Source organism: Rhinatrema bivittatum, chromosome 3 (assembly GCF_901001135.1).
Source record: "Rhinatrema bivittatum chromosome 3, aRhiBiv1.1, whole genome shotgun sequence".
Taxonomy (NCBI): domain Eukaryota; kingdom Metazoa; phylum Chordata; class Amphibia; order Gymnophiona; family Rhinatrematidae; genus Rhinatrema; species Rhinatrema bivittatum.
In genome coordinates, this window is record NC_042617.1 from 328,721,915 (window position 1) to 328,749,318 (window position 27,404).

General features: G+C 48.4%; 1 protein-coding gene across 4 annotated transcripts in view; it reads right to left on the reverse strand.

Moving 5' to 3' along the window:
- CRYBG1 (crystallin beta-gamma domain containing 1) overlaps positions 1-27,404 on the reverse strand; it is a 479,364-nt gene that overhangs the window by 28,016 nt on the left and 423,944 nt on the right. For all 4 annotated transcript variants that reach the window (XM_029595327.1, XM_029595329.1, XM_029595328.1 and 1 more), the window contains one exon: positions 21,004-21,143. In XM_029595327.1, coding sequence (XP_029451187.1) covers positions 21,004-21,143 — 140 coding nt within the window. The remainder of the gene's footprint in view (positions 1-21,003; positions 21,144-27,404) is intronic.

Consider the following 27,404-nt stretch of genomic DNA (forward strand, 5'->3'; position numbering starts at 1 on the left):
TCCAAGATCAATGGTATCCCTTCTCTGAAAGGATAATGCGTTTGCTTTCTGCACAATCCTAAAAAATTCTCCAGGCCCTAATGTATGCTAAGGATGTGGAAAAATTTCAAGCTCTTAAGAGGGTGTTCACCACCCCGAGGAATAACCATGACTCATCAGTCGACCTCCTCCATCATGGGGAACCCTGATGGAGGAGGTCCTCCCGCTTTGGCAATCTCAACAAATTGTCAACAATCAGATGCTGGAAATCCACGTACCATGAATGTCACGGCCAATCTGGAGCCACTAGAAGGACTAAGCCGGGATGCTGCGCAATCCTTTGCAGTAACCTGCCTATCACTGGCCATGGGGGAAACCCATATAGCATTTCCTCCATTGGCCAATTCTGCACGAGAATGTCAATCCCCTGTGTATAAGAATCCCTCCTGCAACTGAAAAATTGCAGTACTTTCGCACTGCTGTGGGACATCATGAGATCCAAACAGGGACAACCCCACTAAGAGACAACGAGCTGAAAAGCCTCATTTTCCAGCTCCCATTCCCCTGCATCTATTCCTCCTGCGATGTGAGCCATGGATAGCGCCTGAAGGTGTAGTTCCACCCAGGGCAGCAACTCATCCTTTTCCAGAGAGATCTGTGGGCTCAGAGTTCCGACTTGATGGTTTATGTACGCCACTGCTGTACAATTGTCTGACATTACCTTCACTGCTCTTCCGCTTATTTTATCTGCGAAGCTCATGAACACCAAGCAAATTACACGAGCCTCCAGTTGCTTGATGCATCACCCCATCTCTTCTGTAGACCATTGCTCCTACGCCACTAACTCCTGGCAGTGAGTTCCCCAGCCCTAGGGACTCTCATCTGAAGTGATTACTATTCAATTGAGAATATCTAGGTCCATGCCTCTCTCAAAATGATCCCTCTGCATCCACCACAGCAACCTCTGCCACATCTCCAATGAGAGGGTTATTTTCAGCTGTTACTCCTGGAACTGTGGATTCCACCTGGATAGTAAATACCACTAAAGGGGGCATATATGCACCCATGCCCATTAGACAACCTCCAACGTTGGCTGCCTTGGCCCCCAATACCTGCAGATAGTCCCATACAATTGCCAAAATCTGTGCTCTTAGGGACCATATTTGTCCCCACAGCTTCTGGATCAGTTGCTCTAGAAGGAATACCCTGCCCTGCACCATATCAAACCAGACTCCCATATACTCTAGAGTCTATGAGGACTGTAACTTGCTGTTGGTCAGATTCACTATCCAACTTAGCTCCTGGAGCAACTTTACCACCCTGTGCGAGACAAGCTGGCTTTGATTGGCCAACTTTGCCTTGATTAACCAATCGTCTAGATATGGATGAATCCTTGCTCAGGGAAGCAGATACCATTACCATGACCTTGGAAAAGGTTCTTGGTGCCACTGCCAACCTGAATGGGAGCACCTGAAATTGGTAATGTTGACCAAGCACAGTGAACCGCAGAAAGCGCTGATGATCCCCCCTTATGGGAACATGCAGATAGGCTTCTGTCAAATCGAGGGACGTGAGAAACTCTCCACGCTGCACCACCATAATTACCGAGCACAAGGTTTCCATCCGGAAATGAGTCACATGTCACACGTAAGGATCTGTTGACTCCCTTTAGATCCAAAATGGGGTGAAAGGTACTCTTCTTTTTTGGGCACCACAAAAGAAAAAGAAAATTGGTTCTTACCTGATAATTTTTGTTCCTGTAGTACCACGGATCAGCCCAGACTCTTGGGTTTTGCCCCCCCCACCCCCCAGCAGATGGAGACAGAAGTTTACCAACAAAACTCCACCTTAACTAGGCTGGTGCCACCTACAGTCTGGCAGTATTACTTAATGTCAAAGCAGAATGGACCTCTAAACTATTTACAGTAACCTAACAACCTTAAACCGGCTCCTTAACCCCCAAATGGGTACAGAACCCGTGCTACTCGGAAAAACCCGAGCAAGCTGTCCATGAAAGAAAAAAACAAATATTGAAAAAACTGAGTGGACTCTCCGTTACCTTCAAATGCCAAATATGTGCGGGGATCTGGACTGATCCGTGGTACTACAGGAACGAAAATTATCAGGTAAGAACCAATTTTCTTTTCCCTGTACGTACCCGGATCAGTCCAGACTCCTGAGATGTACCAGAGCTTTACTTACTTGGGATGGGATCCAGAGGCCCGCTCTCAGCACACCTTCTCCAAATCCTCCTGTTCCTGATGACCGAACATCTAGCCGGTAATGCCTGGCAAAGGTATGTAATGACTTCCAAGTAGCCGCTCTGTAAATCTCCTCTGGAGAAATCTGCTGACATTCCGCCCAGAATGCCACGTGAGAATGAGTAGAATGAGCTCTAAGATCTTCAGGCAAAGTCCGACCGCTTAATAAATAAGCCGAATTTATGGCTTCCTTTAACCACCGGGCTATCGTTGTCTTAGAAGCCATGTTGCCTTTTCGTGGTCCACTCCAGAGCACAAAAAGGTGATCCGAGACCCGAAAACCACTGGTAATCTGCAGATAGCGCAGTAAAGCCCTGTGAACATCCAGCTTCCTTAAATCTTTAGACAAAGGATCAGACCTATCCAGATCGGAAAAAGATGGAAGCTCCACCGACTGATTTAAATGGAAGGATGACACAGCCTTGGGAAGAAAGGAAGGCACCGTACGCAAGGAAACGCCCGAGTCCGAAATCCTCAAAAAAGGCTCTCTACAAGACAAGGCCTGAAGCTTGGATATTCTGCGCGCAGAGGCAATCGCCACCATAAAAATCACCTTCAAAGTGAGATCCTTCAAAGTCGCCCGACGCAAAGGTTCAAAAGGTGCTGAACACAAGGCTTTAAGAACCAAATTTAGATTCCAAGACGGACATGGCTGCCTCACCGGGGGACGCAAATGATTTGCTCCCCGCAGAAAATGAGCAACATCGGGATGCGCCGACAAGCTCGCTCCTTGAATGTTACTTCGCAAAGAACCGGGAGCTGCCACCTGCACCCTCAAGGAACTACACAATAAGCCTTTCACCAGACCAGCCTGAAGGAAACTCAAAATGTCTGGCACCCCCGCACGAGTAGGAACAATACCCCTGGCAAGTCACCAGACGTCAAAAATCTTCCAGACTCTTACATACGATAAGGAAGTAGAAGTCTTACGTGACCGAAATAACGTAGCCACAACAGAATCAGAGTAGCCTCTGGACTTCAAATGCTTCCTCTCAAAAGCCATGCCGCCAGACAAAAGTGCTCGACCTGGTCGAAACAAACGGGACCCCGATGAAGCAGATTCGGTAACTTCGGAAACTTCAAAGGACAGTCGATGGTTAAGTTGACCAGATCCGCAAACCATGGGCGTCTCGGCCACTCGGGAGCTATCAATATTACCTCCGACAGATGCACCTCTATGCGGCGAAGAATCTGGCTGATGAGTGGCCAAGGAGGGAACACATATTAGAACATCTGTCGGCCAGGGGAGGACCAAAGCGTCCACACCCTCCGCTCCTGTGTCCCTGCGCCAAGCAAAGAAGCGAGGAGCCTTGGAATTCTGGAACGTCGCCATCAGATCCATGCTGGGTGTTCCCCACCGGCCACAGACCCGGTGAAAAGCTTCGTCTGTGAGTTCCCACTCTCCTGGGTCTAGAGCATGTCGACTGAGAAAGTCCGTGCGGATATTCTCCACCCCGGCAATGTGAGAGACCGCTATGCTGACCAAGTGCTGCTCCGTCCACGTGATCAACAGACGAGCTTCTAACGCCACCGGCTGACTCCGGGTTCCACCCTGACGATTGATATAAGCCACCGTGGTCGCATTGTCGGAAAGGACTCTGACCGACTTGCCTCGAAGAATTGGAAGGAACGCCTGTAGCGCCAACCTCACTGCTCTGGTCTCTAGGTGATTGATGGACCAGCGAGTCTCCTCCAGAGACCACTGTCCCTGCACCGATTTCCGCAGACAAACCGCTCCCCAGCCGTACAGGCTGGCATCCGTAGTGACCACTGTCCAGTCTAGGACCACCAAGGGAACACCCCGTTGTAACTTGTCCAGGATGAGCCACCAATCCAGGCTGATCCAAGTGGATTCTGTCAGGGGTAAAGGAAGATGAAACTGCTCCGACACCGGGTTCCAGCGGGAGAGTAAGGCTGATTGTAAAAGCCACATATGAGCGAAAGCCCAAGGAACCAACTCCAAGGTCGAAGTCATGGATCCCAGAACTTGCAAGTAATCCCAAACCTTCGGGGTTTGCTTGGATAACAAGCCCTGCACCTGACCCTGAAGCTTGACCATACGTTCCTCCGTTAGGGAAACTATCCCTTGACGAGTGTCGAACAAAGCTCCCAAAAACTCCAAAGACTGGGATGGATCTAGACGACTCTTGGCCATGTTGACTACCCAGCCAAGAGTTCTCAACAATTGCAGTACCCGGGATATCGCTTCCCGACAAAGCAAGTCTGATTTTGCTCGAATCAGCCAATCGTCTAGGTACGGATGTACGAACAGCCCCTCCTTTCGGAGCTGCGCTGCCACTGCCACTGCCACCATAATCTTGGTGAAAATCCTGGGTGTGGTGGCCAACCCGAACGGCAGAGCCTGAAACTGGTAGTGAGATCCCAAAACGGAGAATCGCATGACCGTTGATGATCGGCCTGAATTGCGATATGTAAATATGCCTCCGTTAGATCCAGATATGCTAGAAATTGCCCCTGTCGGACAGACGCAATGGTGGACCGTAACGTTTCCATCCGGAAGCGGGGAATGCGAAGGCATCTGTTGACTTGCTTGAGGTCGAGGATAGGCCGGAAGGTTCCCTCTTTCTTGGGCACCACGAAGTAAATGGAATAACGACCCCTTCGGAGCTCCGCCGGAGGAACTGGAATGACAGCGTCAAGATCGAGAAGACACTGTAGAGTCAACTGTACTGCCCGGCGCATTATTGCATAACCTCAAGGAGAAATCAGGAATTGTTGGTGGGGCCAACGAGCAAAATCTAACATGTAACCATGTTTTATCCCTGACAGAACCCACTGATCTGAAGTGATTTTGGCCCATTCCTCGTGAAACAGGGACAATCTGCCTCCCACCACGGGAACCAAGGAATGGAGCAGCCACCCATCATTGTGAAGGCTTTCCGGCCGGTGTGCCCTGGCCGGTGCCAGGTCTACCGAACAGGCGCCCACGAAAGGACTGAGCGTACGTCTGCTGACGTTATGACGAAAAGAAGACTCCAACCCCCGAGAGGTCCAAGGCCTCCGACCTCTCCGAAATCGAGAACGGGAAGGAAAAGAACCTCTTGACTTCAGTCTATCTTCCGGCAATCGAATCACCTTATTCTCGCCCAATGACTGAATGAGATCTTCCAGCTCTTTCCCAAAGAGCAGTTTTCCCTTGAACGGCAAAGATCCCAGTTGGGATTTAGAAGACACGTCCGCAGCCCAGTTGCGTAACCATAGTAGACGTCTTGCTGATACCGGCGAAACCATCGTCCTGGCTGAAGTGCGAAGCAAATTATAAAAAGCATCTGCACTATAGGCAATCATCGCCTCCAGACGTCCCGTTTGTAGAACCTCTTCCTGGGAGAGCGACTCGTTAGCCAAGAGCTGCTGCATCCAACGCAGACCTGCCCTTAAGGAAAAATTGCTACACATCGCCGCCCGTATGCCAAGCGCCGAGACCTCAAAAATCTTTTTGAGCTGAACCTCCAGTTTGCGATCCTGCAAATCCTTAAGAGCCATCCCCCCAGTTACTGAAATGGTGGTCTTCTTAGTGACTGCCGCCACTGCTGCATCCACCTTAGGAACTCTTAACAGCTCTAATGCCTCTTTAGGCAGCGGATAGAGTTTATCCATTGCCTTCGCCACTTTAAGGCCCAAGTCCGGGGTGTCCCATTCCTTGAATAGCAAATCCATAGCCGAAAAATGAAAAGGAAATGACGAGGGGGGACCCTGAAGACCCAATGCCACAGGATCCATAGATCCAAGGCAAGACTCTTCCTGAGGGAGTTGAATGCCTCTCCCCCAAAATATTTGGAATGAGTGGACCCAGTTCGTCTCTCCAAAAAAGACGAACCACTTTCGGGTCGTTGCCGTCCGCTCCATGGGACCCCAGAGTACCGTGCTGCAGCGGATCAGACTCCCCCTCAACCCCCCTCAGTGGTTGTGAAGGCAATTCCCGGTCATCCTGGTTATCCGAGTCTGTGGAAGAATCCGTATCTACTGAAGGGATCCGCAAGTTGCAGGGCCGCGGTCCCAATGAAGGATCCGGGTCCTGAGCGGCTCTGGCCTGCTTCTGCAGCCTGGGAGTCCAAATTAAGAGGTCTCTTTTTTCCAGACTTCCGGGCCTTAAAGGCCTTATGCATTAACAGGACAAATTCAGAAGAAAAAGAGTCAGAGGACGAATGGTCTGTACCCCCCTCAGGGACTACACCAATTTTAAAATTGTCAACATTTGCGGGCCTGTCCCCCTCTGGGACAGTCCGCTGTGGCAATAAACTCTATCAGTGGTGCCAAAATGGCGCCCGCTCCTTAAACCGCCAACTCCAGTGGGTCCAAATTGGCGGACCAGAGACTGTTGGTATTTGGGATAGTTGTGGGTGGATCCATGGGCCGGTGGCAGATGACCACGCCCCCGGAGGAAGATCCCGGGAGGGACCACCGGTCAGGCTCAGAATTTGGAGACAGACACACACTAGTTCTTTTATTAAACAGTATATTGAACCACCAGAGGTGGCAATAGTGAGCTGGAAGCGCCCGGCTGGGCTGTAGTCCCTCAGATACTGGAACAGCAATCCCAGAGTGGCTGAGCTGTAGAGAAACTAAATATAGTGAGTAGGCAGGGTATGCAGAGTTCATGTACAGATCCTTGATGGTAACACTCACACAGTAGTCTCATAGAAGCAGCCCAGGAGCTGGAATGAATTAGGCCCTCGAGGAGCGAGTACCTGGTTCCAGGGTAAGCTCTGAGAGAGAGATGGTAACTCACTGATAATTGTAGGCAGCGACTTCCTGGCAGAAGGTTATCCAGAAAAAAGTCCAGGAACATGGGCCCTCGAGGAGCGAGTGCCGGTTCCTAACTGCAATCTGAAAAGCAAAAGAGAGCGAGGCCCCCGAAGAGTGGGTACCCCTGGTAAGTCCAAGGAGGCAGAGTAGCATAGGTAGTGTAACCCGTAGTCAACTCCTTATAACTCAATTAGTTAGCGAATACTGAGACCTTATATATCCAGTGCAGATGACGTCACCTCAGGGGAATGCCCCTGAGGTGCGTGCCACTGCTGGTACATCAGTCGGGGCCGCACCGCGCACTTAGGCTTCCTAGGAACATGGCGGAGTGCAGCATCGAGCCGGTCCAGGGACGCCGAAGATGTTCGGCAGAATGACGCCACGGCAGCCAAACTTCCATCGAGCGGAGAGGGAGTCACCAAAGAGGGCGGAGTGGAAACGTCGGGCAGCGATGGTTGCAACAGTACCCCCCCTTCAAAGTGCGATTTCCTCTCCGGGTACCAGGCTTTGGTTTAGAAGGATGCGCGAGGTGGAACTGATGAAGCATCTCTTTGTCCAGGATATTGGCCTGAGGCTCCCAAGAGTTTTCTTCGGGGCCGAAACCTTCTCACTAGAAGGTATTCAAAAGGTATTGCCTCTCATACGAACATCCATAACCTCTTTGACTTTGAACTTTATCTTATGGCCTGGATTGGCCACTGTTGGAAACAGGATGCTGGGCTTGATGGACCCTTGGTCTGACCCAGTATGGCATTTTCTTATGTTCTAACTTTAAGTCGTCTTCTGCAATGATGTCAAGTGGATCTTGAAAATAGGAAGAAGTACGCTGAAGATGAAAGGCGTATGAAAATCAGCAGCAGTGGTTGAGCTGCTGGGACGTCACTGAGCTTCAGTGGAAGTGGTGATGTTGGGGAACGTCCATAGCCCACTTCAAGAGATGACACATTAGTGGATCTTTCAACTTGATGCGGGGACTCCTCAAGTCTTCCACTAATCGTTTGAGAATGAAGTTGCCTCCTGTCCCTGAGTCCACCAGGGCAGGAGTCTGAACCGTGACTGGTCTGTAAGTCAAGGAAACTGGAAAAGAAAGTGGAGGAGATGTCACAGTATGGCCTAAGAACAGTCCTTCTGCAGGACTTAGGCCCGTCCATTTTCCGGACGAATAGAGCACGTAGAGACATCATGGCCGGGCTGTCCACAGTACATGCAAAGGCCGCGTTTCTTCTGAAATCTCCTTTCTTTGGAGGTCAAACGTCCATGACCAAGCTGCATCGGTTCCTCTTTATCAGCAGCAGGGATTACTGGAACCATACGAGGTACTGGTATAGCACTAGCCTGTTTCAACCCAGATAACACCTTAGGCCAGAGTTCCTTCACTTTGTCCCGGAGCCGGTGATCAATCTGAGTAGCCAAAGCTACCAATTCGTCCAGTGAGTCAGGTGTTTCACGAGTGGCCAGCTTGTCCTTTAAATGGGTATCCAGGCCTCTGCAAAAGAGTGTCTTGAGACATTTGGGTTCCCAGCGAAGTTCTGCCGCAAGAGTTTTGAACTCGATGGCAAATTCAGCTAATGATCTGTTGCCTTGCTTCAATTCACCCAAAGCAGAACTGGCTACAGAAGTTCGAGCAGGGTCATCGAAGACGGATTTAAACAAGTCCATAAATCCTTCTATGTCCTGCAAAACGGGGTCCTTGTGTTCCCACAAGGTGGAAGCCCAAGACAAGGCCCTGCCATCCAGGTATGAAAGGATGTAGGTAGTCTTGGAGAGACCCGTAGGAAATAAAGATGGCTGTAAGGCAACATGCATGTAGCACTGGTTCAAAAAGCCCCGGGTCTTCCGGATTTCTCCGGAGAAGCAGATTGGAGCCGCCAGTGGTACAGCAGTCTTCAAAGTTACCTCCTGTAACTGACCTTCTTGGTTGGAGGCTGTGCCTTGAACCTTTTGTGTGTGTAGCTGATGAAACGCTGAAGTACGTTTCCTCCAAGGTGTCTTGCTGCTCCATAATGCGCTGGGCCAGGCCTGGTATGGCCTGCAAGGCATTTAGTTGTGCCGGATCCATGGAGTTAGCAATCTGTTAGTATTTGGGATAGTTGTGGGTGGATCCTTGGGCCGGTGGCAGGTGACCACGCCCCCGGGGGAAGATCCCGGGAGGGACCACTGGTTAGGCTCAGAATTTGGAGACAGACACACACTATTCTTTTATTAAACAATATATTGAACCACCAGAGGAGGCAGAGTAGCATATGTAGTGTAACCCGTAGTCAACTCCTTCTAACTCGATTAGTTAGCGAATACTGAGACCGTATATATCCGGTGCAGATGACGTCACCTCAGGGGGACGCCCCTGAGGTTTGCGCCATTGCTGGTACATCAGTTGGGGCCACGCACGCGCCCTTAGGCTTCCTGGGAACATGGCGGAGTGCAGCGTCGAGCCGGTCCGGGGACGCCGGAGAGGTTCGGCAGAATGACGCCACGGCAGCCAAACATCCATCGAATGGAGAGGGAGTCGCCAAAGAAGTAAAGAGAGTGGAGTGGAGACGTCGGGCAGCGACGGTCGCAACAGAGACAGAGGGTGGAAGGTCCCCGAAAGCCCTGGTGACCGTTTGTACTCTCACAACGACCCTCCGCTGGATCGAGGAGGCTCCTTCTCCCCCGATAGGCAATTGGTGCACAGACCATCGTACGACAGGCACGCCCGCGTGGCACCACAGGCCCGACACACGGCCCGACGCAGCATTGCTGTGGAAGAAAAAATTCTAAACTGTGACCACCCCCCTGAAAATCGCGGCGAAACGGCATGAACAAACTCCCACCGCGATCAGAAGGGAAGGGAGAGTCAAAGAGCGATAACAAATTAAAAAACTTTTTTTTTTTTTTTTTTTTTAATATGAGCAATACTTGCCCGATGGCCTCTGTGTCCTGGACCTACTTGGGGGAGTGAGCCGGGGTCCCCGGTATCACCCCCAGTAGAATGAATGAGCTGGTAAAACGGGCTTTCCACCCTGTACCTCAGCTGCCTCTGAAACCAGGAGGGATGTTCCACTCAGGACCTCACAACCCCCTGGGAGGTGGGAAACTCTGACCTGCAGGAAGTCACTGCGGTTCAGCTCCTAGAATTTCTTCTTCTTCTTTTTTTTTTTTTTTTTTTTTTTAAAATACCCTAAAATTAACACTGTTTTAAATCTCAATTAGGCCCTAACTCAGACTGTAGGTTTGGCACCCTCACCATCTGCTGGAGACAGAAGAATACTGCCAGACTGTAGGTGGCACCAGCCTAGTTAAGGCAGAGTTTTGTTGGTAAACTTCTGTCTCCATCTGCTGGGGGGGGGGGGGGAGCCAGAAGTCTGGACTGATCCGGGTACGTACAGGGAATGGAATATTGCCTTATAACTTCCTGACCCTTCAGGACCGGAACCATGGTTTCAGGTTGACCAACTTTGGAAGGGTGGCTAATACGGCGGGTCTCTTTTCTACAGAATTGCATCGGGAAACCATAAAGACTTCTGTAGGTGACTGGCAAAACTCCAGGGTGTAGCCCTCTTTTACCACATCCAGAACCCACTGGTCTGAGGTGATGTGGGTCCACCTTTGATAAAAGCGATGTAGATACCTGTCTATCTCTGGAATTGGAGGTTGGATCCCCAAAGCTTCATTGTGAGGAATGGGAAGTCCCAACACTGGAGCTTCCTTACCGGGCTTCTCAGCTTGAAAGGACTGAGATCTCCCAAACGAGCGAGATTTCTGTGCCCCTGAACTTCTGGAGGAGCGAAAGAGATGAAAGTCTCGAAATCTACCTCTCAAAAGAGCGAAGTGGGGGATTGGACTTCTTATTCTACAGCATACATGGAATTTGAGTCCCCCCAGCGATTCTCCATTTTCTCCAACTCCTCTTCGAACAATAGGCGGCCCTTGAAGGGCAACTTGGTCAAGTTGGACTTGGAAATAGCATCTGCTGACCAGCTGCATAACCACAGCAGTGGTCTTGCTGCTACCACAGATGCTACTCCTCAAGCCTCTGTGTGCCTCAAGTCATAGCATGCTTCCACCAGAAAGGCGGCTTCTGGCTCCAAGGGAGGGGGCCAAACAGGCTATCACCTCAGGAATCATCCGTGCACCTGTCTCATCCTGACCGGCCTACCCACAGGTAGGTTGTGTGTCCACCATCTGCTGGAGACAGAGAATACTGAAGGGCTTATGCCTATGTAGTGCTACCTAAGAGTGACATAGGAAAATTAGTTCTTACCTGTTAATTTTCGTTCCTGTAGTACCACGGATCTGTCCAGACCGTGGATTGAGCCTCCTGTCCAGCAGATGGAGACAGACTAAAATTGAAAAGGGTATCCTATATCAGGACAGAGCCTACCCTGCAGCCCTTCAGTATAACCATTGTCAAAGCAGAAAAGAACTAATATAACCCAGGAAAGAGATCAAGCAAGTAAACACGACTCAAAAGAGTAACAGAGGAAACAATTATCAACAAGGAATGGACTCTGTAAAACAGCGCTCTTGCATATACGTGGACATCATCTAGATGCTTCCAGTGTCCTTAAGATAATGATAGGTGATATTCATCCATCCAGGGACCTGTAGGAAAAGCTTTGAGTGGTCGGCAGAAAAGTAAGAGAACCAGGGAAGGGTGTCTGGACTGATCCGTGGTACTACAGGAATGAAAATTAACAGGTAAGAACTAATTTTCCTTTCCCTGTACATACCTGGATCAGTCCAGACCGTGGGATGTACCAAAGCTTCCCTATACCGGGTGGGACCGATACAGCCCTGCTCAAAGCACCTGCCTCCCAAAAGAACCAAAAACCGGGACATGCAGGTCTAGACGATAATGCTGAGCAAAAGTATGCAGGAATATCCATGTAGCGGCCCTGCAGATTTATTGTGGAGAGACCGACTGACTCTCCGCCCACGAAGTAGCCTGAGAACGCAAGGAGTGAGCCTTCAAGCCCTCAGGAACTGACCAGCCTCGGCAAATATAAGCCGAGGCAATCGCTTTCTTCAGCCACCGAGCAATCGTAGTCCGAGAAGCCTGTTTTCCCTTATTCGGACCACTCCAGAGAACAAAAAGATGATTGGAGAGTCGAAACTCATTGGTGACTTGAAGATAACAGAGTAACACACGCTTCACATCAAGCCGGCGAAGATCACCCCCATCGGGTCCCGCGACATCCTCCGTAGAGAATGCCGGAAGCTCCACCGACTGATTAACATGGAAGGAAGAAACTATCTTCGGCAAAAATGAAGGAACCGTTTTGAGAGAGACTCCCGAGTCCGAAAAACGCAGAAAAGGCTCCCGACAGGACAGTGGCTGAATCTCCGAAACCCGACGAGCGGAACAAATAGAAACTAAGAAAACCGCCTTACGCGTAAGGTCCTTTAGCGTAGCCCAATGGAGGGGTTCGAACGGGGCCACACAGAGAGCTGGAGGACTAAATTGAGATTCCAAGGCGGACATGTGGGTCGGACGGGGGGTCTCAAGTGTTTGGCACCCTTCAAGAACCGAGCAACGTCTGGGTGAGACGCCAAGGGGTGCCCTCCTACACGAGCGAGAAGAGAACTGAGAGCGGACACTTGAACGCGCAATGAATTGAAGGACAGACCCTTGGAGAGGCCCTTTTGAAGGAAGGAAAGAACCATGGAGACTAGAGCCGAACGCGCCGAGACACCCGAATCATCACAGACATTCTCAAAGACCTTCCAAATGCGGACATAAGCTAAAGTAGTAGATGGCTTATGCGCCCGCAGGAGGGTGGTAATCATCTCTTCCTTATGGCCTTTACGCCTCAGTCGTCGCTGTTCAAAAGCCAGGCCGCTAGACAAAAACGATCTGCCTGGTCGAAAAATACGGGACCCTGCCATAGTAGACGAGGAAGATGGCCGAGGCAAAAGAGGACGGTCCGACGTCAGATTGACCAGATCTGCGAACCACAGCCTGCAAGGCCATTCGGGAGCTACCAGGATGACCGGCCCTTTGTGGAGTTCTATTTGTTGGAGAACATTTCCCACGAGAGGCCATGGAGGGAACACATAAATGAGGACATCTGATGGACAAGGGAGAGCGAGGGCATCCACTCCCTCAGAACAGTGCTCCCTCCAACGGCTGAAGAACCTGTTGGCTTTGGAGTTGCTCAAAGTCACCATGAGGTCCAGGTGTGGGGGGGCCCCACCTGTTGATGAACAAGGTCATGGCTTCGTCCGAGAGCTCCCACTCTCCTGGATCGAGACGCTGACAACTGAGGAAATCGGCCTGCACATTCTCCTTGCCCGCTACGTGGGAGGCTGCTAGACAATCCAGATGCCGCTCTGCCCAGGCAAGGAGCCAGCTGGCTTCCAGAGCCACTAAGTGACTCCTCATGCCCCCCCCCCGGCGGTTGATATAAGCTACCGTCGTGGAGTTGTCTGAGAGGACCCTCACTGCCTTGCCTCGGAGCAGGGGTAAAAACACCAGTAGAGCTAGGCGCACTGCCTGGGCTTCCAGCCGATTAATGTGCCAGCGGGCTTGGACCGGGGACCAATAACCCTGAGTGGCTTGAGACTGGCAGACTGCCCCCCAGCCAGAGAGACTGGCATCCGTGGTGACTATGATCCACTGTGGAGTCCGAAGAGGTATTCCCTTCAGAAGATGCAGGAGCAAAAGCCACCACTGTATGTCGGCAATGGTAGAAGCCGAAAGCGGAAGAATCGTGGCATTCTCTGAAATGCTTCCTGTCCCACGTGCAGGTCCCCAGAGGCAGGCAGAGCTCCAGAGTTTCAATGCATGGATGAGACGATGGTGCAGGGAAGAGGGATTCAGCTTTGTAAGGAACTGGGGAAACTTTTGGGGAAAGGGGAGACTTTTCCGAAAGGATGGGCTCCTCCTTAACCAGAGTGGAACCAAGCTGCTGGCACTAACTTTCAAAAAGGAGATAGAGCAGCTTTTAAACTAGAACAAGGGGGAAAGCCGACAGTCACTCAGCAGTGCATGGTTCGGAAAAATGTATCCTTGAAGGATACTAATGAAACAGGAGAGTTAGGCCATCCCAACAGAGAGGTTCCATTAAAAGCAAACATAGTTCATATGCCTATATGTAAAAAATCACCAAAGCTATAATGATTTCCGAATTATCCCAAACAACTGAAAAGTAGGTTGTTAAAACAAGCAAAAACCACACTTTGAAATGTCTGTATGCCAATGCCAGAAGTCTAAGAAGATGGGAGAGTTAGAGTGTATAGCAGCAAATGATGAGATTGACATAATTGGCATCACAGAGACTTGGTGGAAGGAGGATATCCAATGGGACAGTGCTATATCAGGGTACAAATTATATCGCAATGATAGGGAGGATCAACTTGGTGGGGGTGTGGCACTTTATGTCCGGGAGGGTTAGAATCCAACAGGATAAAGATCATACAAGAGAGTAAATGCTCAGTAGAATCTATATGGGTAGAAATCCCATGTGTGTTGGGTAAGAGTATAGTGATAGTAGTATACTACCGTCCACCTGGACAAAATGGCCACCTGGACAAAATGGTCAGACAGATGATGAAATGCTAAGAGAAATCAGGGAAGCAAACCAATTTGGCAGTGCAATAATAATGGGAGATTTCAATTACCCCAATATGTAACATCAGGACTTGCTAGAGACAAAGTTCCTAGATGTAATAAATGATTGCTTCATGGAGCAATTGGTTCAGGAACCAACAAGAGAGGGAGCTATTTTAGATTTAATTCTTAGTGGAACGCAAGATTTGATGAGAGAAGTAACGGTGGTGGGGCCACTTGGCAACAGTGATCATAACATGATCAAATTTAAACTAATAACTGGAAGGGGGACAATAAGTAAATCTGCAGCTCTAACACTAAATTTTAAAAAGGGAAACTTTAATAAATTGAGGAAAATAGTTAGAAAAAAACTGAAAGGTGCAGCTGCAAAGGTTAAAAGTGCTCAACAGGATTGGGCATTGTTTAAAAATACAATCCTAGAGGCGCAGTCCATATGTATTCCGCGCATTAAGAAAGGTGGAAGGAAGGCAAAACGATTACCGTCATGGTTAAAAGGTGAGGTGAAAAAGGCTATTTTAGCCAAAAAAAATCCTTCAAAAATTGGAAGAAGGATCCATCTGAAGAAAATAGGATAAAACATAAGCATTGTCAAGGTAAGTGTAAAACATTGATAAGACAGGCGAAGAGAGAATTTGAAATGAAGTTAGCCATAGAGGCAAAAACTCATAATAAAAACTTTTTAAAATATATCCAAAGCAAGAAACCTGGGAGGGAGTCGGTTGGACCATTAGATGACAGAGGGGTTAAAGGGGCTCTTAGGGAAGATAAGGCCATTGCAGAAAGACTAAATGAATTCTTTGCCTCCGTGTTTACTAATGAGGATGTTGGGGAGATACCAGTTCCAAAGATGGTTTTCAGGGGTGATGAGTCAGACAAAATGAACGAAATCACTGTGAACCTGGAAGATGTAGTAGGCCAGATTGACAAACTAAAGAGTAGCAAATCACCTGGACCGGTGATTTGGTCCTAGGGTTCTGAAGGAACTCAAAAATGAAATTTCTGATCTATTAGTTAAAATTTGTAACCTATCATTAAAATCATCTATTATACCTGAAGACTGGAGGGTGGCCAATGTAACCCCAATATTTAAAAAAGACTCCAGGGGCGATCCGGGTAACTATAGACCAGTGAGCCTGACTTCAGTGCCGGGAAAATAGTGGAAACTATTCTCAAGATCAAAATTGTAGAGCATATAGAAAGACATGATTTAATGGGACACGGTCAACATGGATTTACCCAAGGGAAGTCTTGCCTAACAAATCTGCTTCATTTTTTTGAAGGGGTTAATAAACATGTGGATAAAGGTGAACCGGAAGAAGTAGTGTATTTGGATTTTCAGAAGGCATTTGACAAAGTCCCTCATGAGAGGCTTCTACGAAAAATAAAAAGTAATGGGATAGGAGGCGATGTCCTTTCGTGGATTACAAACTGGTTAAAAGACAGGAAACAGAGAGTAGGATTAAATGGTCAATTTTCTCAGTGGAAAAGGGTAAACAGTGGAGTGCCTCAGGGATCTGTACTTGGACCGGTACTTTTCAATATATATATATATATATATATAAATGATCTGGAAAGGAATACGACGAGTGAGGTTATCAAATTTGCAGATGATACAAAATTATTCAGAGTAGTTAAATCACAAGCAGACTATGATACATAACAGGAGGACCGTGCAAGACTGGAAGATTGGGCATCCAAATGGCAGATGAAATTTAATGTGGACAAGTGCAAGGTGTTGCATATAGGGACAAATAACCCTTGCTGTAGTTACATGATGTTAGGCTCCATATTAGGAGCTACCACCCAGGAAAAAGATCTAGGCATCATACTGGATAATACTTTAAAATCATCGGCTCAGTGTGCTGCAGCAGTCAAAAAAGCAAATAGAATGTTAGGAATTATTAGGAAGGGAATGGTTAATAGAACGGAAAATGTCATAATGCCTCTGTATCGCTCCATGGTGAGACTGCACCTTGAATACTGTGTACAATTCTGGTCGCCGCATCTCAAAAAAGATATAGTTGCGATGGAGAAGGTACAGAAAAGGGCAACCAAAATGATAAAGGGGATGGAACAGCTCCCCCTATGAGGAAAGGCTGAAGAGGTTAGGGCTGTTCAGCTTGGAGAAGAGACGGCTGAGGGGGGATATGATAGAAGTCTTTAAGATCATGAGAGGTCTTGAACGAGTAGATGTGACTCGGTTATTTACACTTTCGAATAATAGAAGGACTAGGGGGCATTCCATGAAGTTAGCAAGTAGCACATTTAAGACTAATTGAAGAAAATTATTTTTCACTCAACGCACAGTAAAGCTCTGGAATTTGTTGCTAGAGGATGTGGTTAGTGCAGTTAGTGTTGCTGGGTTCAAAAAAGGTTTGGATAAGTTCTTGGAGGAGAAGTCCATTAATGGCTATTAATCAATTATACTTAGGGAATAGCCACTGCTATTAATTGCATCAGTAGCATGGGTTCTTCTTAGTGTTTTGGTAATTGCCAGGTTCTTGTGGCCTGGTTTTGGCCTCTGTTGGAAACAGGATGCTGGGCTTGATGGACCCTTGGTCTGACCCAGCATGGCAATTTCTTATATTCTTAAACTGTTCCGACACCGGCTGCCAGCGGGATAGTAAAGCTCTCTGTAACGGTCGCATATGCGCAAAGGCCCAGGGGACTAGGTCGATGGTTGAGGCCATAGTCCCCAGTACCTGGAGGTAATCCCACGCTGTTGGGAGCGGGAGCGAAATAAGGTTGCTCACCTGATCGATGAGCTTGAATGCCCGAGCATGGGGCAGGAACACCTTGCCAAGCTGCTTGTCGAAACGCGCCCCCAGAAATTCCAACACCTGGGAAGGCTGTAGATGGCTCTTGGGGAAGTTGACTATCCACCCTAGGGAGGTAAGAAGAACAAGAACCCGGTCGACTGCCTGCCGGCAGAGAATCTCTGACTTGGCCCGTACAAGCCAGTCGTCCAGATAGGGATGGACCAAGATTCCTTCCCGTCGGAGAGCGGCCGCCACGACACCATGACCTTGGTAAAGGTGCGCGGCGCAGTGGCGAGACCGAATGGCAGCGCCCGGAACTGAAAATGCTGGCCCAGAATGTGGAAGCGAAGGAACCTCTGGTGTTCGGGGCGAATCGGGATGTGTAAGTACGCCTTCGTTAGGTCGAGGGAGGCCAGGTATTCGCTGGGATGAACAGCTGCTATGACCGCCGCAGGGTCTCCATCCAAAAATGGGGCACCTTGAGAGCCTGGTTTACCCTCTTGAGGCCCAAAATCGGCCGAAAAAAGTCTTCCTTCTTTGGCACTATGAAGTAGATGGAATACTGGCCGGCGCCAATTTCTGCCTCCGGAACTGTGACAATGGCGCCCAGCTGCTGGAGCCTGATAAGGGTTTGGGCCACCGCATCCTGCTTTAGGCGCCCGCAGGGAGAGACTACACAGAGGTCCGGAAGATCTCGAGAGAATTCTAAAGTGTAACCATCGCAGATGATCGAGAACCCACTGGTCCAATGTGATCTTGACCCATTCCTCGAAAAATAGGGAGAGGGGACCCCCTAGGTTGGGGACTGAGGAACGGGCCGATCGAATCTCATTGCGAAGCAGGCTTCGGGGCGGCTCGCTGAGAGGCCCCCTCACGAAAGGGCCAGCGCCCTCAAAAGGGCTGGGACCAAGATTGGGACCTGGAAGGGTACCCCCTGGCAGAAGTACCACGCCCGCGCGCTGCATACAGACGTTGGCCCCGGAAACAGGAACAAAAAGGCATAAACGCCCAGGATTGTTTCAGCCGGTCCTTAGGCAGCTTATGAACCTTGATCTCACCCAAGGAATTAATGAGCTGTTCCAGGTCCTCGCCAAAAAGCAACTTACCCTTGAAGGTCAGGGTGCCCAACCGCGCCTTGGACGACGGGTCTGCTGACCAGTTACGCAACCACAGGAGCCTACGAGGGGAGACCGCCGAGGCCATCGCCTTTGCCTAGACTCGGAGCAGATCGTACAGAGTATCTGCACCGTACGCAATGACGCCTTCCAGTCATTCAGCCTGCTCCGCCTCTGCGGACGGGAGGTCCTGGGTGCCGAGTAATTGCTGAACCCACCTAAGGCCTGCCCGCTGCATGAGACTGCTGCAGATAGTCGCCCGGACTCCCAATGCAAGCACCTCAAAGATGCGCTTAAGGTAGAATTCAAGCTTGCGATCCTGCGCGTCCTTCACCCACCACTGGAATAGTGGTGTACCTGGTCACAGCAGATACTGAAGAATCCACAGTGGGAATTTTCAGCATCTCCAAACAGTCCTCCGGGAGTGGATAGAGCTTGTCCATGGCTCTCCCGACGCGGAGCCCCGCCTCGGAAGCTTCCCATTTCCAAAGGAGTAGCAACTTGTGCATAGGATGCCAAGGAAAGGCCGACGTCTGAGCCCGAAGTCCTGCCAGGACGGGGTCCATATGCTTGGGTAGCGCGGCCATCAGGGAATCCGCCGGGGGCCCTCGATCCCTAATTCCTGAAGGACAAAGGGAATGATGGGATCTAATTCCTCCTTGTGAAATAGCCGGAGAACCCTAGGGTCATCCCCGTCTAGAGGAGGAAGCGTCTCCGCCATGTCCAGACTCTGATCCGGATCAGGGGTGCCCAAGGGTGCCGGAGGGTCCGGAAGAGCAGGGCCCCCTGGGACCACCCGCACCCGAACAGACCCCTGCCCATCCGGGAGCGCAGGAGCGAGAGGGGGGTCTAATCATGGAACTTTGGCTGGCGGGGGACCAGGAGAAAAATCCTCCTCCTCCTGCAAGCTGGCCAGATAAGATTTGTGCATGAGGAGCACAAATTCTGATGAAAAACGCGGCCTAGACTTGCTGGGGGGGGGGGGGGGGGGGCGGGGGTGGACCCTAAAAAAATTGGATCATCAGTGCCAAGCAGCTCCAAATTGGGAGCTGCAGAAATCCCCAGGATGGCCTCCATTCCCACGGTCTGCTGACCCGGGAACGGTTTGGCCACTCGACTAGCAGAGCAACCCTGGACTGAATTTAAACGCGCCCCCCGAGAGGGCCCTTCATCCCCCGGTAAACATGCTGTGCCAAGGGCTCTCCACACGACAGGCAGCAGTTGGAGCATGGCATGATCACTGAAGAAAAGCCACGAAGAGCAGAGAAAATCAGCTGATTTCAGTAAGAGCAGAAAATGTGCTGCCGAGAGGAGCAGAGGCAGCAGACTGAACCCTGCATGCTCCTCTCCCAAACCACTCTGGCTGCCGGCCCCCGATGACAAGAACAGGCTGGAAAGCTGTATAAATAGGTTTTATTTATCTTTTTTATTTATTTATTTTTTTGCAGTCTAAGGCAGAACTGAGAAAGACAGGATCCCAAAGGGAACTGTCCTAGGGGAGCTTCCTTGACAAAGTAAAGGCAGCCAGGGAAGGGGGAGTGACTGGACCACCAGTTTCACCTCCAAGGATCACCGAGAACAGGGGCTTAGGCTATATTTCCACAAGGGGCAAAGCCCCCCTAAGCCCCGCAAGAGCATGGAGACAGTACTGTCTCCTAAAAAATAGAAACAGAGCCAATTACCTTTTTTTTTTTTTTTAAATTCTGAACAAACGAAAAAGTACTTGCTTGATCCTGAGATAGAACTACCCAAAGTGGGAAAAGGCTAACTAGCAGAGATCAGGGAACCGCAGGGTGAGCTGATCCATCTGCTGGAGACAGACAAATACTGAAGGGCTGCAGGGTAGGCTCTGTCCTGATATAGGATACCCTTTCAGTTTTGGTCTGTCTCCATCTGCTGGACAGGAGGCTCAACCCACGGTCTGGACTGATCCGGGTACGTACAAGGAACAGTGAATTAGTTTAGTTCCATTTCTATCTGCTGGCTGGAGTGCATAACCCACTTGTATGGTCTGACTTGTCCAAATGATGAGGAAGGTGATATTTAAAGTCAATGGATTTACTTTTATTGCATGATGACGAGTTCTTGCACCTCTGTAAAAGAGTTTTGTTTCTAAAGCAGGAAATAGTGCAGAGTTCTAGCAGCCGTGTTGGTCCTAGATAATCTGGATTCTTTGCAGATTATGACACCTTTGATTAGGCTAATCTTAGAATTGTCAAAGTGGCATTTGAGCTTTGGTGGGTGCAGATGAATGATCCTGGAGGCATTAGAACTGGGGTGATGAGTATAAAATGATCCAGTGATTATAGAAAATTCAGTTGAATATTGAATTACCTGGCTAAATTTGAAAATCCCACCCCAGGAATCATCCAACCTGACCCCTTTCTTACCCAGATAAATTTCTGCTGCTGGCAATTTTACCTGCTCAAATTTAGCCATGTAAAATGGGACGGGGGGAGGTATTTTGCATTTGCATTTTAGCTGGGTAAATCTTTTGAATCTGATTTCATGGCTAAACTCGGCACATTTTGACAGGAAAGTAAAAGAGAGGAGATATGCTTCTAACTCACATGCCCCCAAGGACCTGCAGAGAAGCGATGTGAGGGCTGTACCCCAGGACCTGCTGGCTGACCGTCTCGCCCGTCACTTCTCTCTTCTTTCCTTTATAGTCCTCTTTCCCGTATAGTACTATGCTTGGCTCGGAAAATTCCTGATTTGAAATTAAACAAACAAACAAATAAATAAAATAAACTCCATTGAATATTTTACCATTACAGCAAGCCTTCTTAACACGTATAGTAACAAAACCTAATTTAGGGCCTCATTCATCAGATCTCTTCCCTTAGAGAATGGGAGAAGTGACAGAGAAGCATAAAAACAGGACAGCAGAAAGAGACCATGTGGCCTATTTAGTCTGCCCTTCCATACCAACTAAAGGTTCTTAATCTCTCTCTACATCTCTTGCTTAACCCCCCACTCCTTTACCTGCTCTGTATTTACAGTATTTCAAAATTCACACACAAGTACTGAGGCTCACCTTCTTCCAACTACAAAAGTGATTGCTAAGTCTCATTTTATTAAATACAGTCCTGTACTCAGCTTGGAGAACTCCTGACCAGCTCCGGTGGAGCGCACTGTTAGCCCGGGTTTGGCCACGCGTTTTCGACGAGCTAGCTTTACCCCTTATACAGTAAGAGGTGATAGCACGACAAAAACGCGCGGCCAAACCCCCGAAACTAATAGCGCCCGCAACATGCAAACGCATGTTGATGGCCCTATTAGCTATTCCCGTGCGATCCAGAAAGCAAAATGTGCAGCCAAGCCGCACATTTTACTTTCAAAAATTAACACCTGCCCAAAGGTAGGCGTTAATTTCTGCCGGCGCCGGGGAAGTGTACAGAAAAGCTGAAAAAACTGCTTTTCTGTACACCCTCCGACTTAATATCATAGCGATATTAAGTCGGAGGGGGCCCCCCCCCCCAAATTTAAAAATTGGTCCGCGGGTTGGAAGACGGACGCTCAATTATGCCGGCATCCATTTTCCGAACCCGTGGCTGTCAGCGGGTTTGAGAACCGACGCCGGCAAAATTGAGCGTCGGCTGTCAAACCCGCTGACAGCTGCCGCTCCTGTCAAAAAGGAAGCAATAGGAACGCGCTAGTGTCCCTAGCGCCTCTTTTTAGCTCGCCGGCTCTCCCGCGCGTTTTTCTGTATTGGCCTGAATGTAAGTTGTTCCCTGGGAGTAGCCGTGTTTGAAGTACACTATGGGATCCCATTGGTTCATGGGAAGGGAAATTTTCAAGGGACATTTACAAGGTTAACTGGCTATTTTCCGGCGTAAAGTGGCTGTCTGAAATTGCCCATCCTTCCTCTGGGGGGGGAGGAGGGCATTCCCCAAGACAGGGTTAGTTAGGAAAGAGAATCTGCACAGTGCAGCAGATACTGGCAAAAGTATAAGCTTGCTGGACAGACTGGGTGCATCATTTGCTCCTTTTCTGCCGTCATTTCTATGTTTCTATGAAAATGACCCTCCCGGTGTGATGTCATTGTGACATTATAGTGGATGTGGTCTATTCGTATCCAGTGAGACTGCGGGAACAATATTTCTGCTGCCATGGCTACCTCCAGGGTTGTGGGTCATTGTTAAAAATGTTAATAGTGATTTCTGCCTTTTATCACATCACAATGTACACTAGTATCACTGAGACTTTACACAAACACAGGGGTCGATATTCACACGATCTAGCTCAGCCTAAATGAAAACCTCTTCCTGCTGAGCACTGAAATTTAGGCATCTAAAAAGTGGACAGGGCAGCTTTAGTGAACACTGATGCATGCAATAAAGTTGCTTTTTGATGCAAGTGGCTGGCTCTGAGCTGTGTGTTCCAGAAAACTGTTAGTGGGTCGTGCAGGGCCTAGGCAACGACCTGGTTTGCAGATATGGGACTGGAACTCTAGACTGCAGCTTTGCACATTTGATCAACAGAAGACTGTGTTTTGTTTTTTTTTTTTAGCATACAACATGGCAACTGCTCCTGTGGACGAGTTTTGACAAAAGAAGGGGCACATTTATTCCATCTTGTATATGCTTTGGTATATGAGCTCTAATCCATCTGGAAATGGAAATCTTTGTAGCTGTTAAATTTTTTTTTTTTGCTTTTGTTTGCTTTGTACAACCTGAAAAGTTGCTCTGACTTACTGAAGTCTGGGCTTTTTACAGCTATAGAGTACGACAATTTTCAGATTAGGGCATAACAAATGTAATACAATCAGTTCATTCATATGAAAATCAAAATTTATTTTTGAAATGAAGGCTGGAACATTTTTATCGGGTAATTTTGTAACAGCCCACAGAGATCCAACAGAAGAAAATAGGATGATGCATAAACACTGGCAAGTTAAATGTAAGACATTGATAAGACAGGCTAAGAGAGAATTTGAAAAGAAGTTGGCCGTAGAGGCAAAACAACTCACAGTAAAAACTTTTTAAAATATATCCGAAGCAGAAAGCCTGTGAGGGAGTCAGTTGGACCGTTATATGATTGAGGGGTTAAAGGGGCACTTACAGAAGATAAGGCCATCGTGGAAAGATTAAATGATTTCTTTGCTTTTGTGTTTACTGAAGAGGATGTTGGAGAGGTACCCGTACTGGAGAAGGTTTTCATGGGTAATGATTCAGATGGACTGAACCAAATCACAGTGAACCTAGAAGATGTGGTAGACCTGATTGACAAACTGAAGAGTAGTAAATCACCTGGACTGGATGGTATACACCCCAGGGTTCTGAAGGAACTAAAAAATGAAATTTCAGACCTATTAGTAAAATTTATAACCTATCATTAAAATCATCCATTGTACCTGAAGACTGATAGCAAATATAACCCCAATATTTAAAAAGGGCTCCAGGGGTGATCCAGGAAACTACAGACCGGTTAGCCTGACTTCAGTGCCAGGAAAAATAGTGGAAAGTGTTCTAAACATCAAAATCACAGAACATATAGAAAGACATGGTTTAATGGAACAAAGTCAGCATGGCTTTACCCAAGACAAGTCTTGCCTCACAAATCTGCTTCACATTTTTGAAGGAGTTAATAAAAATGTGGATAATGGTGAACCGGTAGATGTAGTGTTCTTGGATTTTCAGAAGGTGTTTGACAAAGTTCCTCATGAGAGGCTTCTAGGAAAAATAAAAAGTCATGGGATAGGTGGCGATGTCCTTTCGTGGATTACAAACTGGCTAAAAGACGGAAACAGAGAGTAGGATTAAATGGACAACTTTCTCAGTGGAAGGGAGTGGACAGTGGAGTGCCTCAGGGATCTGTATTGGGACCCTTACTTTTCAATATATTTATAAATGATCTGGAAAGAAATACGACGAGTGAGAATCAAATTTGCAGATGATACAAAATTGTTCAGAGTAGTTAAATCACAAGCAGATTGTGATAAATTGCAGGAAGACCTTGTGAGACTGGAAAATTGGGCATCAAAATGGCAGATGAAATTTAATGTGGATAAGTGCAAGGTGATGCATATAGGGAAAAATAACCCATGCCATAGTTACACAATGTTAGGTTCCATATCAGGAGCTACTACCCAAGAAAGAGCTCTAGGCGTCATAGTGGATAACACATTGAAATCGTCTGTTCAGTGTGCTGCGGCAGTCAAAAAAGCAAACAGAATGTTGGAAATTATTAGAAAGGGAATGGAGAATAAAACGGAAAATGTCATAATGCCTCTGTATCGCTCCATGGTGAGACTGCACCTTGAATACTGTGTACAATTCTGGTCGCTGCATCTCAAAATATAATTGTGATGGAGAAGGTACAGAGAAGGCTCCCCTATGAGGAAAGACTAAAGAGGTTAGGACTTTTCAGCTTGGAGAAGAGACGGCTGAGGGGGCATATGATAGATGTGTTTAAAATCATGAGAGGTCTAGAACGGGAAGATGTGAATCGGTTATTTACTCTTTCAGATAATAAAAAGACTAGGGGCACTCCATGAAGTTAGCATGTGGCACATTTAAAACTAATCAGAGAAAGTTCTTTTTCACTCAACGCACAATTAAACTCTGGAATTTGTTGCCAGAGGATCTGGTTAGTGCAGTTAGTATAGCTGTGTTTAAAAAAGGGTTGGATAAGTTCTTTGAGGAGAAGTTCATTACCTGCTATTAATTAAGTTGACTTAGAAAAAACAGCCACTGCTATTACTAGCAATGGTAACATGGAACAGACTTAGTTTTTGGGTACTTGTCAGGTTCTTATGGCCTGGATTGGCCACTGTTGGAAACAGGATGCTGGACTTGATGGACCCTTGCTTTTTAATTGATAGGGATAAGTTAGAATTTTTTTAGCTCAGGTGAGTTTTTAGTTACAGGTACTTGGACTACTTTTCTTATTATTGGAACCTCACTGTCGGGATGCCCTAATTCTAATGCATTATTAGTATCCTTTGAAGATACCTCTCTCCAAACCATGCGCTGCTGAGCGACTGTCTGCTTTCCCCTTTGTTCTAGTTTAAAAGCTGCTCTTTCTCCTTTTTGAAGGTTAGCACCAGCAGTCTCGTTCCACCCTGGTTAAGGTGGAGCCCATCCCTTCGGAAGAGACTCCCCCTTCCCCATAAGGTTCCCCAGTTCCTAACAAAACTGAATCCCTCTTCCTTGCACCATCGTCTCATCCACGCATTGAGACTCCGGAGCTCTGCCTGCCTCTGGTGACCTACGCATGGAACAGGTAGCATTTCAGAGAATGTTACCCTGGAGGTTCTGGATTTAAGCTTTCATTGCAGAGATAAATGCCTCATGAATCCTGTGGGCACTGCAGCTGAGACCTAGATCAATAAAATATATCGAGAACAGACTTGATAGATGACGAACAGAGTAAGTTCATTCTCACAGGACAAGCAGGATGGTAGTCCTCACATATGGGTGACATCACAGGATGGAGCCCAATCACGGAACACTTTTGTCAAAGTTTCTAGAACTTTGACTGGCACCTACTGGGCATGCCCAGCATGGCACTAACACTGCAGCCAGCAGAAGTCCCCCTTCAGTCTTCTTTTTTCCGTGCAGCAGTAGCCATGCGGTTAAGGAGCTCTGCACATATTCCTGACAGAAATTTTCCTCACAGAATTACTAAAACTTTCTTTACCCCACAGGGGTCCCCTCTTTCAACTTTTTCAGCCGCAGTACTCTGGTAAGTTTTCTACCCGTTTTCGGTCGGTTCCTGTCACGTTTTGACCTGCACCAAATGTGCCTTAATGACACCAAAAGGTCGCAAGGCCAGAATGGAGAAGATGGAACTTCTTTCCGGTGCTCAAACCCAGACGCTGTCAACTGCATCAACGTCGTCGGAACCGGCACAAGCAACTTTGTGCCAGCATCGTCCACTGGCCGGTGACCATCTGGCATCAACGACTTCTCGCCTTCAACCGCCTCTACTCCCCCTCAGGACAGAGGGGATCGTAGAGAGAAACATCACCACCGACATCGGAAGTCTCAGGCCATCAAGGGAGTGAAATCATCGAACTCGCCATGGTCCGAGCCGCCGTTGAAGAAACCCCATCCAGTAAAGGCACTGACCTTTTCAGTGACTGGGTCACCGAGGCAACCCTCACCCAACAGGGTATCGGGAGCCACGACTCCACCTTTAACGGTGGTCCCTCCGGCTATGCCTCTGTCTCCTTTTTCTGTTCCCGAGCTGGGGCTGCTTGCTCCAGGTCTCCAAGAAGAACTGGACCGGATGGTTCAGGAGGCCATCAATAAGGCGATGCATCGACTCCAAGTTGCTCTGGCACCGACACCGGTACCGATTGTGGAACCGACCACCGACCCGATTCCAGCAGCATTGGCACTGCTACTTTCAAGGATGAAAGCGCTCATTGCCGCTTTTCCACCGATGGATCCCGGGTCACCGATGGCTCCAGTATCCTCTCCGCTTACTTTGTCATCGGGAGGAGAAACACCATCGATGCTGATACATCCGTCGGTGCCACCGATCCATCCATCGATGCCTGCACCGGAGCCTTCGATGCCTTCATCGGTGCCTCCCATTACTCCTTCAATGCCTTTGGAGCCTAGACCAGGACCTTCAGGGATTCCACCACCCCATCCCCCTATGGCTCCTAGAGGGGCAGGTGCTGATCCTTACGATACCTGGACTGATGATTCTTCACCAGACACCGATGACTTGCCTTCACCACCTTCTCCTACTGAAAGCAGGAAGTGTTCTCCTCCAGAGGACCTTTCCTTTATAAATTTTGTGAAGGAGATGTCTGAATTGGTTCCCTTCCAGTTACAGGCACATGATGGAGCTCTTGCAATTACTGAATGCTCCCAAGGAAATAATCTCCATCCCTATCTACCAGGTTCTTCTAGATCTCCTTAAGAAGAACTGGGAAAACCCTGGCTCCATTGCTCCAGTCAACAGGAGGGCTGACACCACTTACTTGGTACAGTCAGCTCCAGGTTTTCATAAA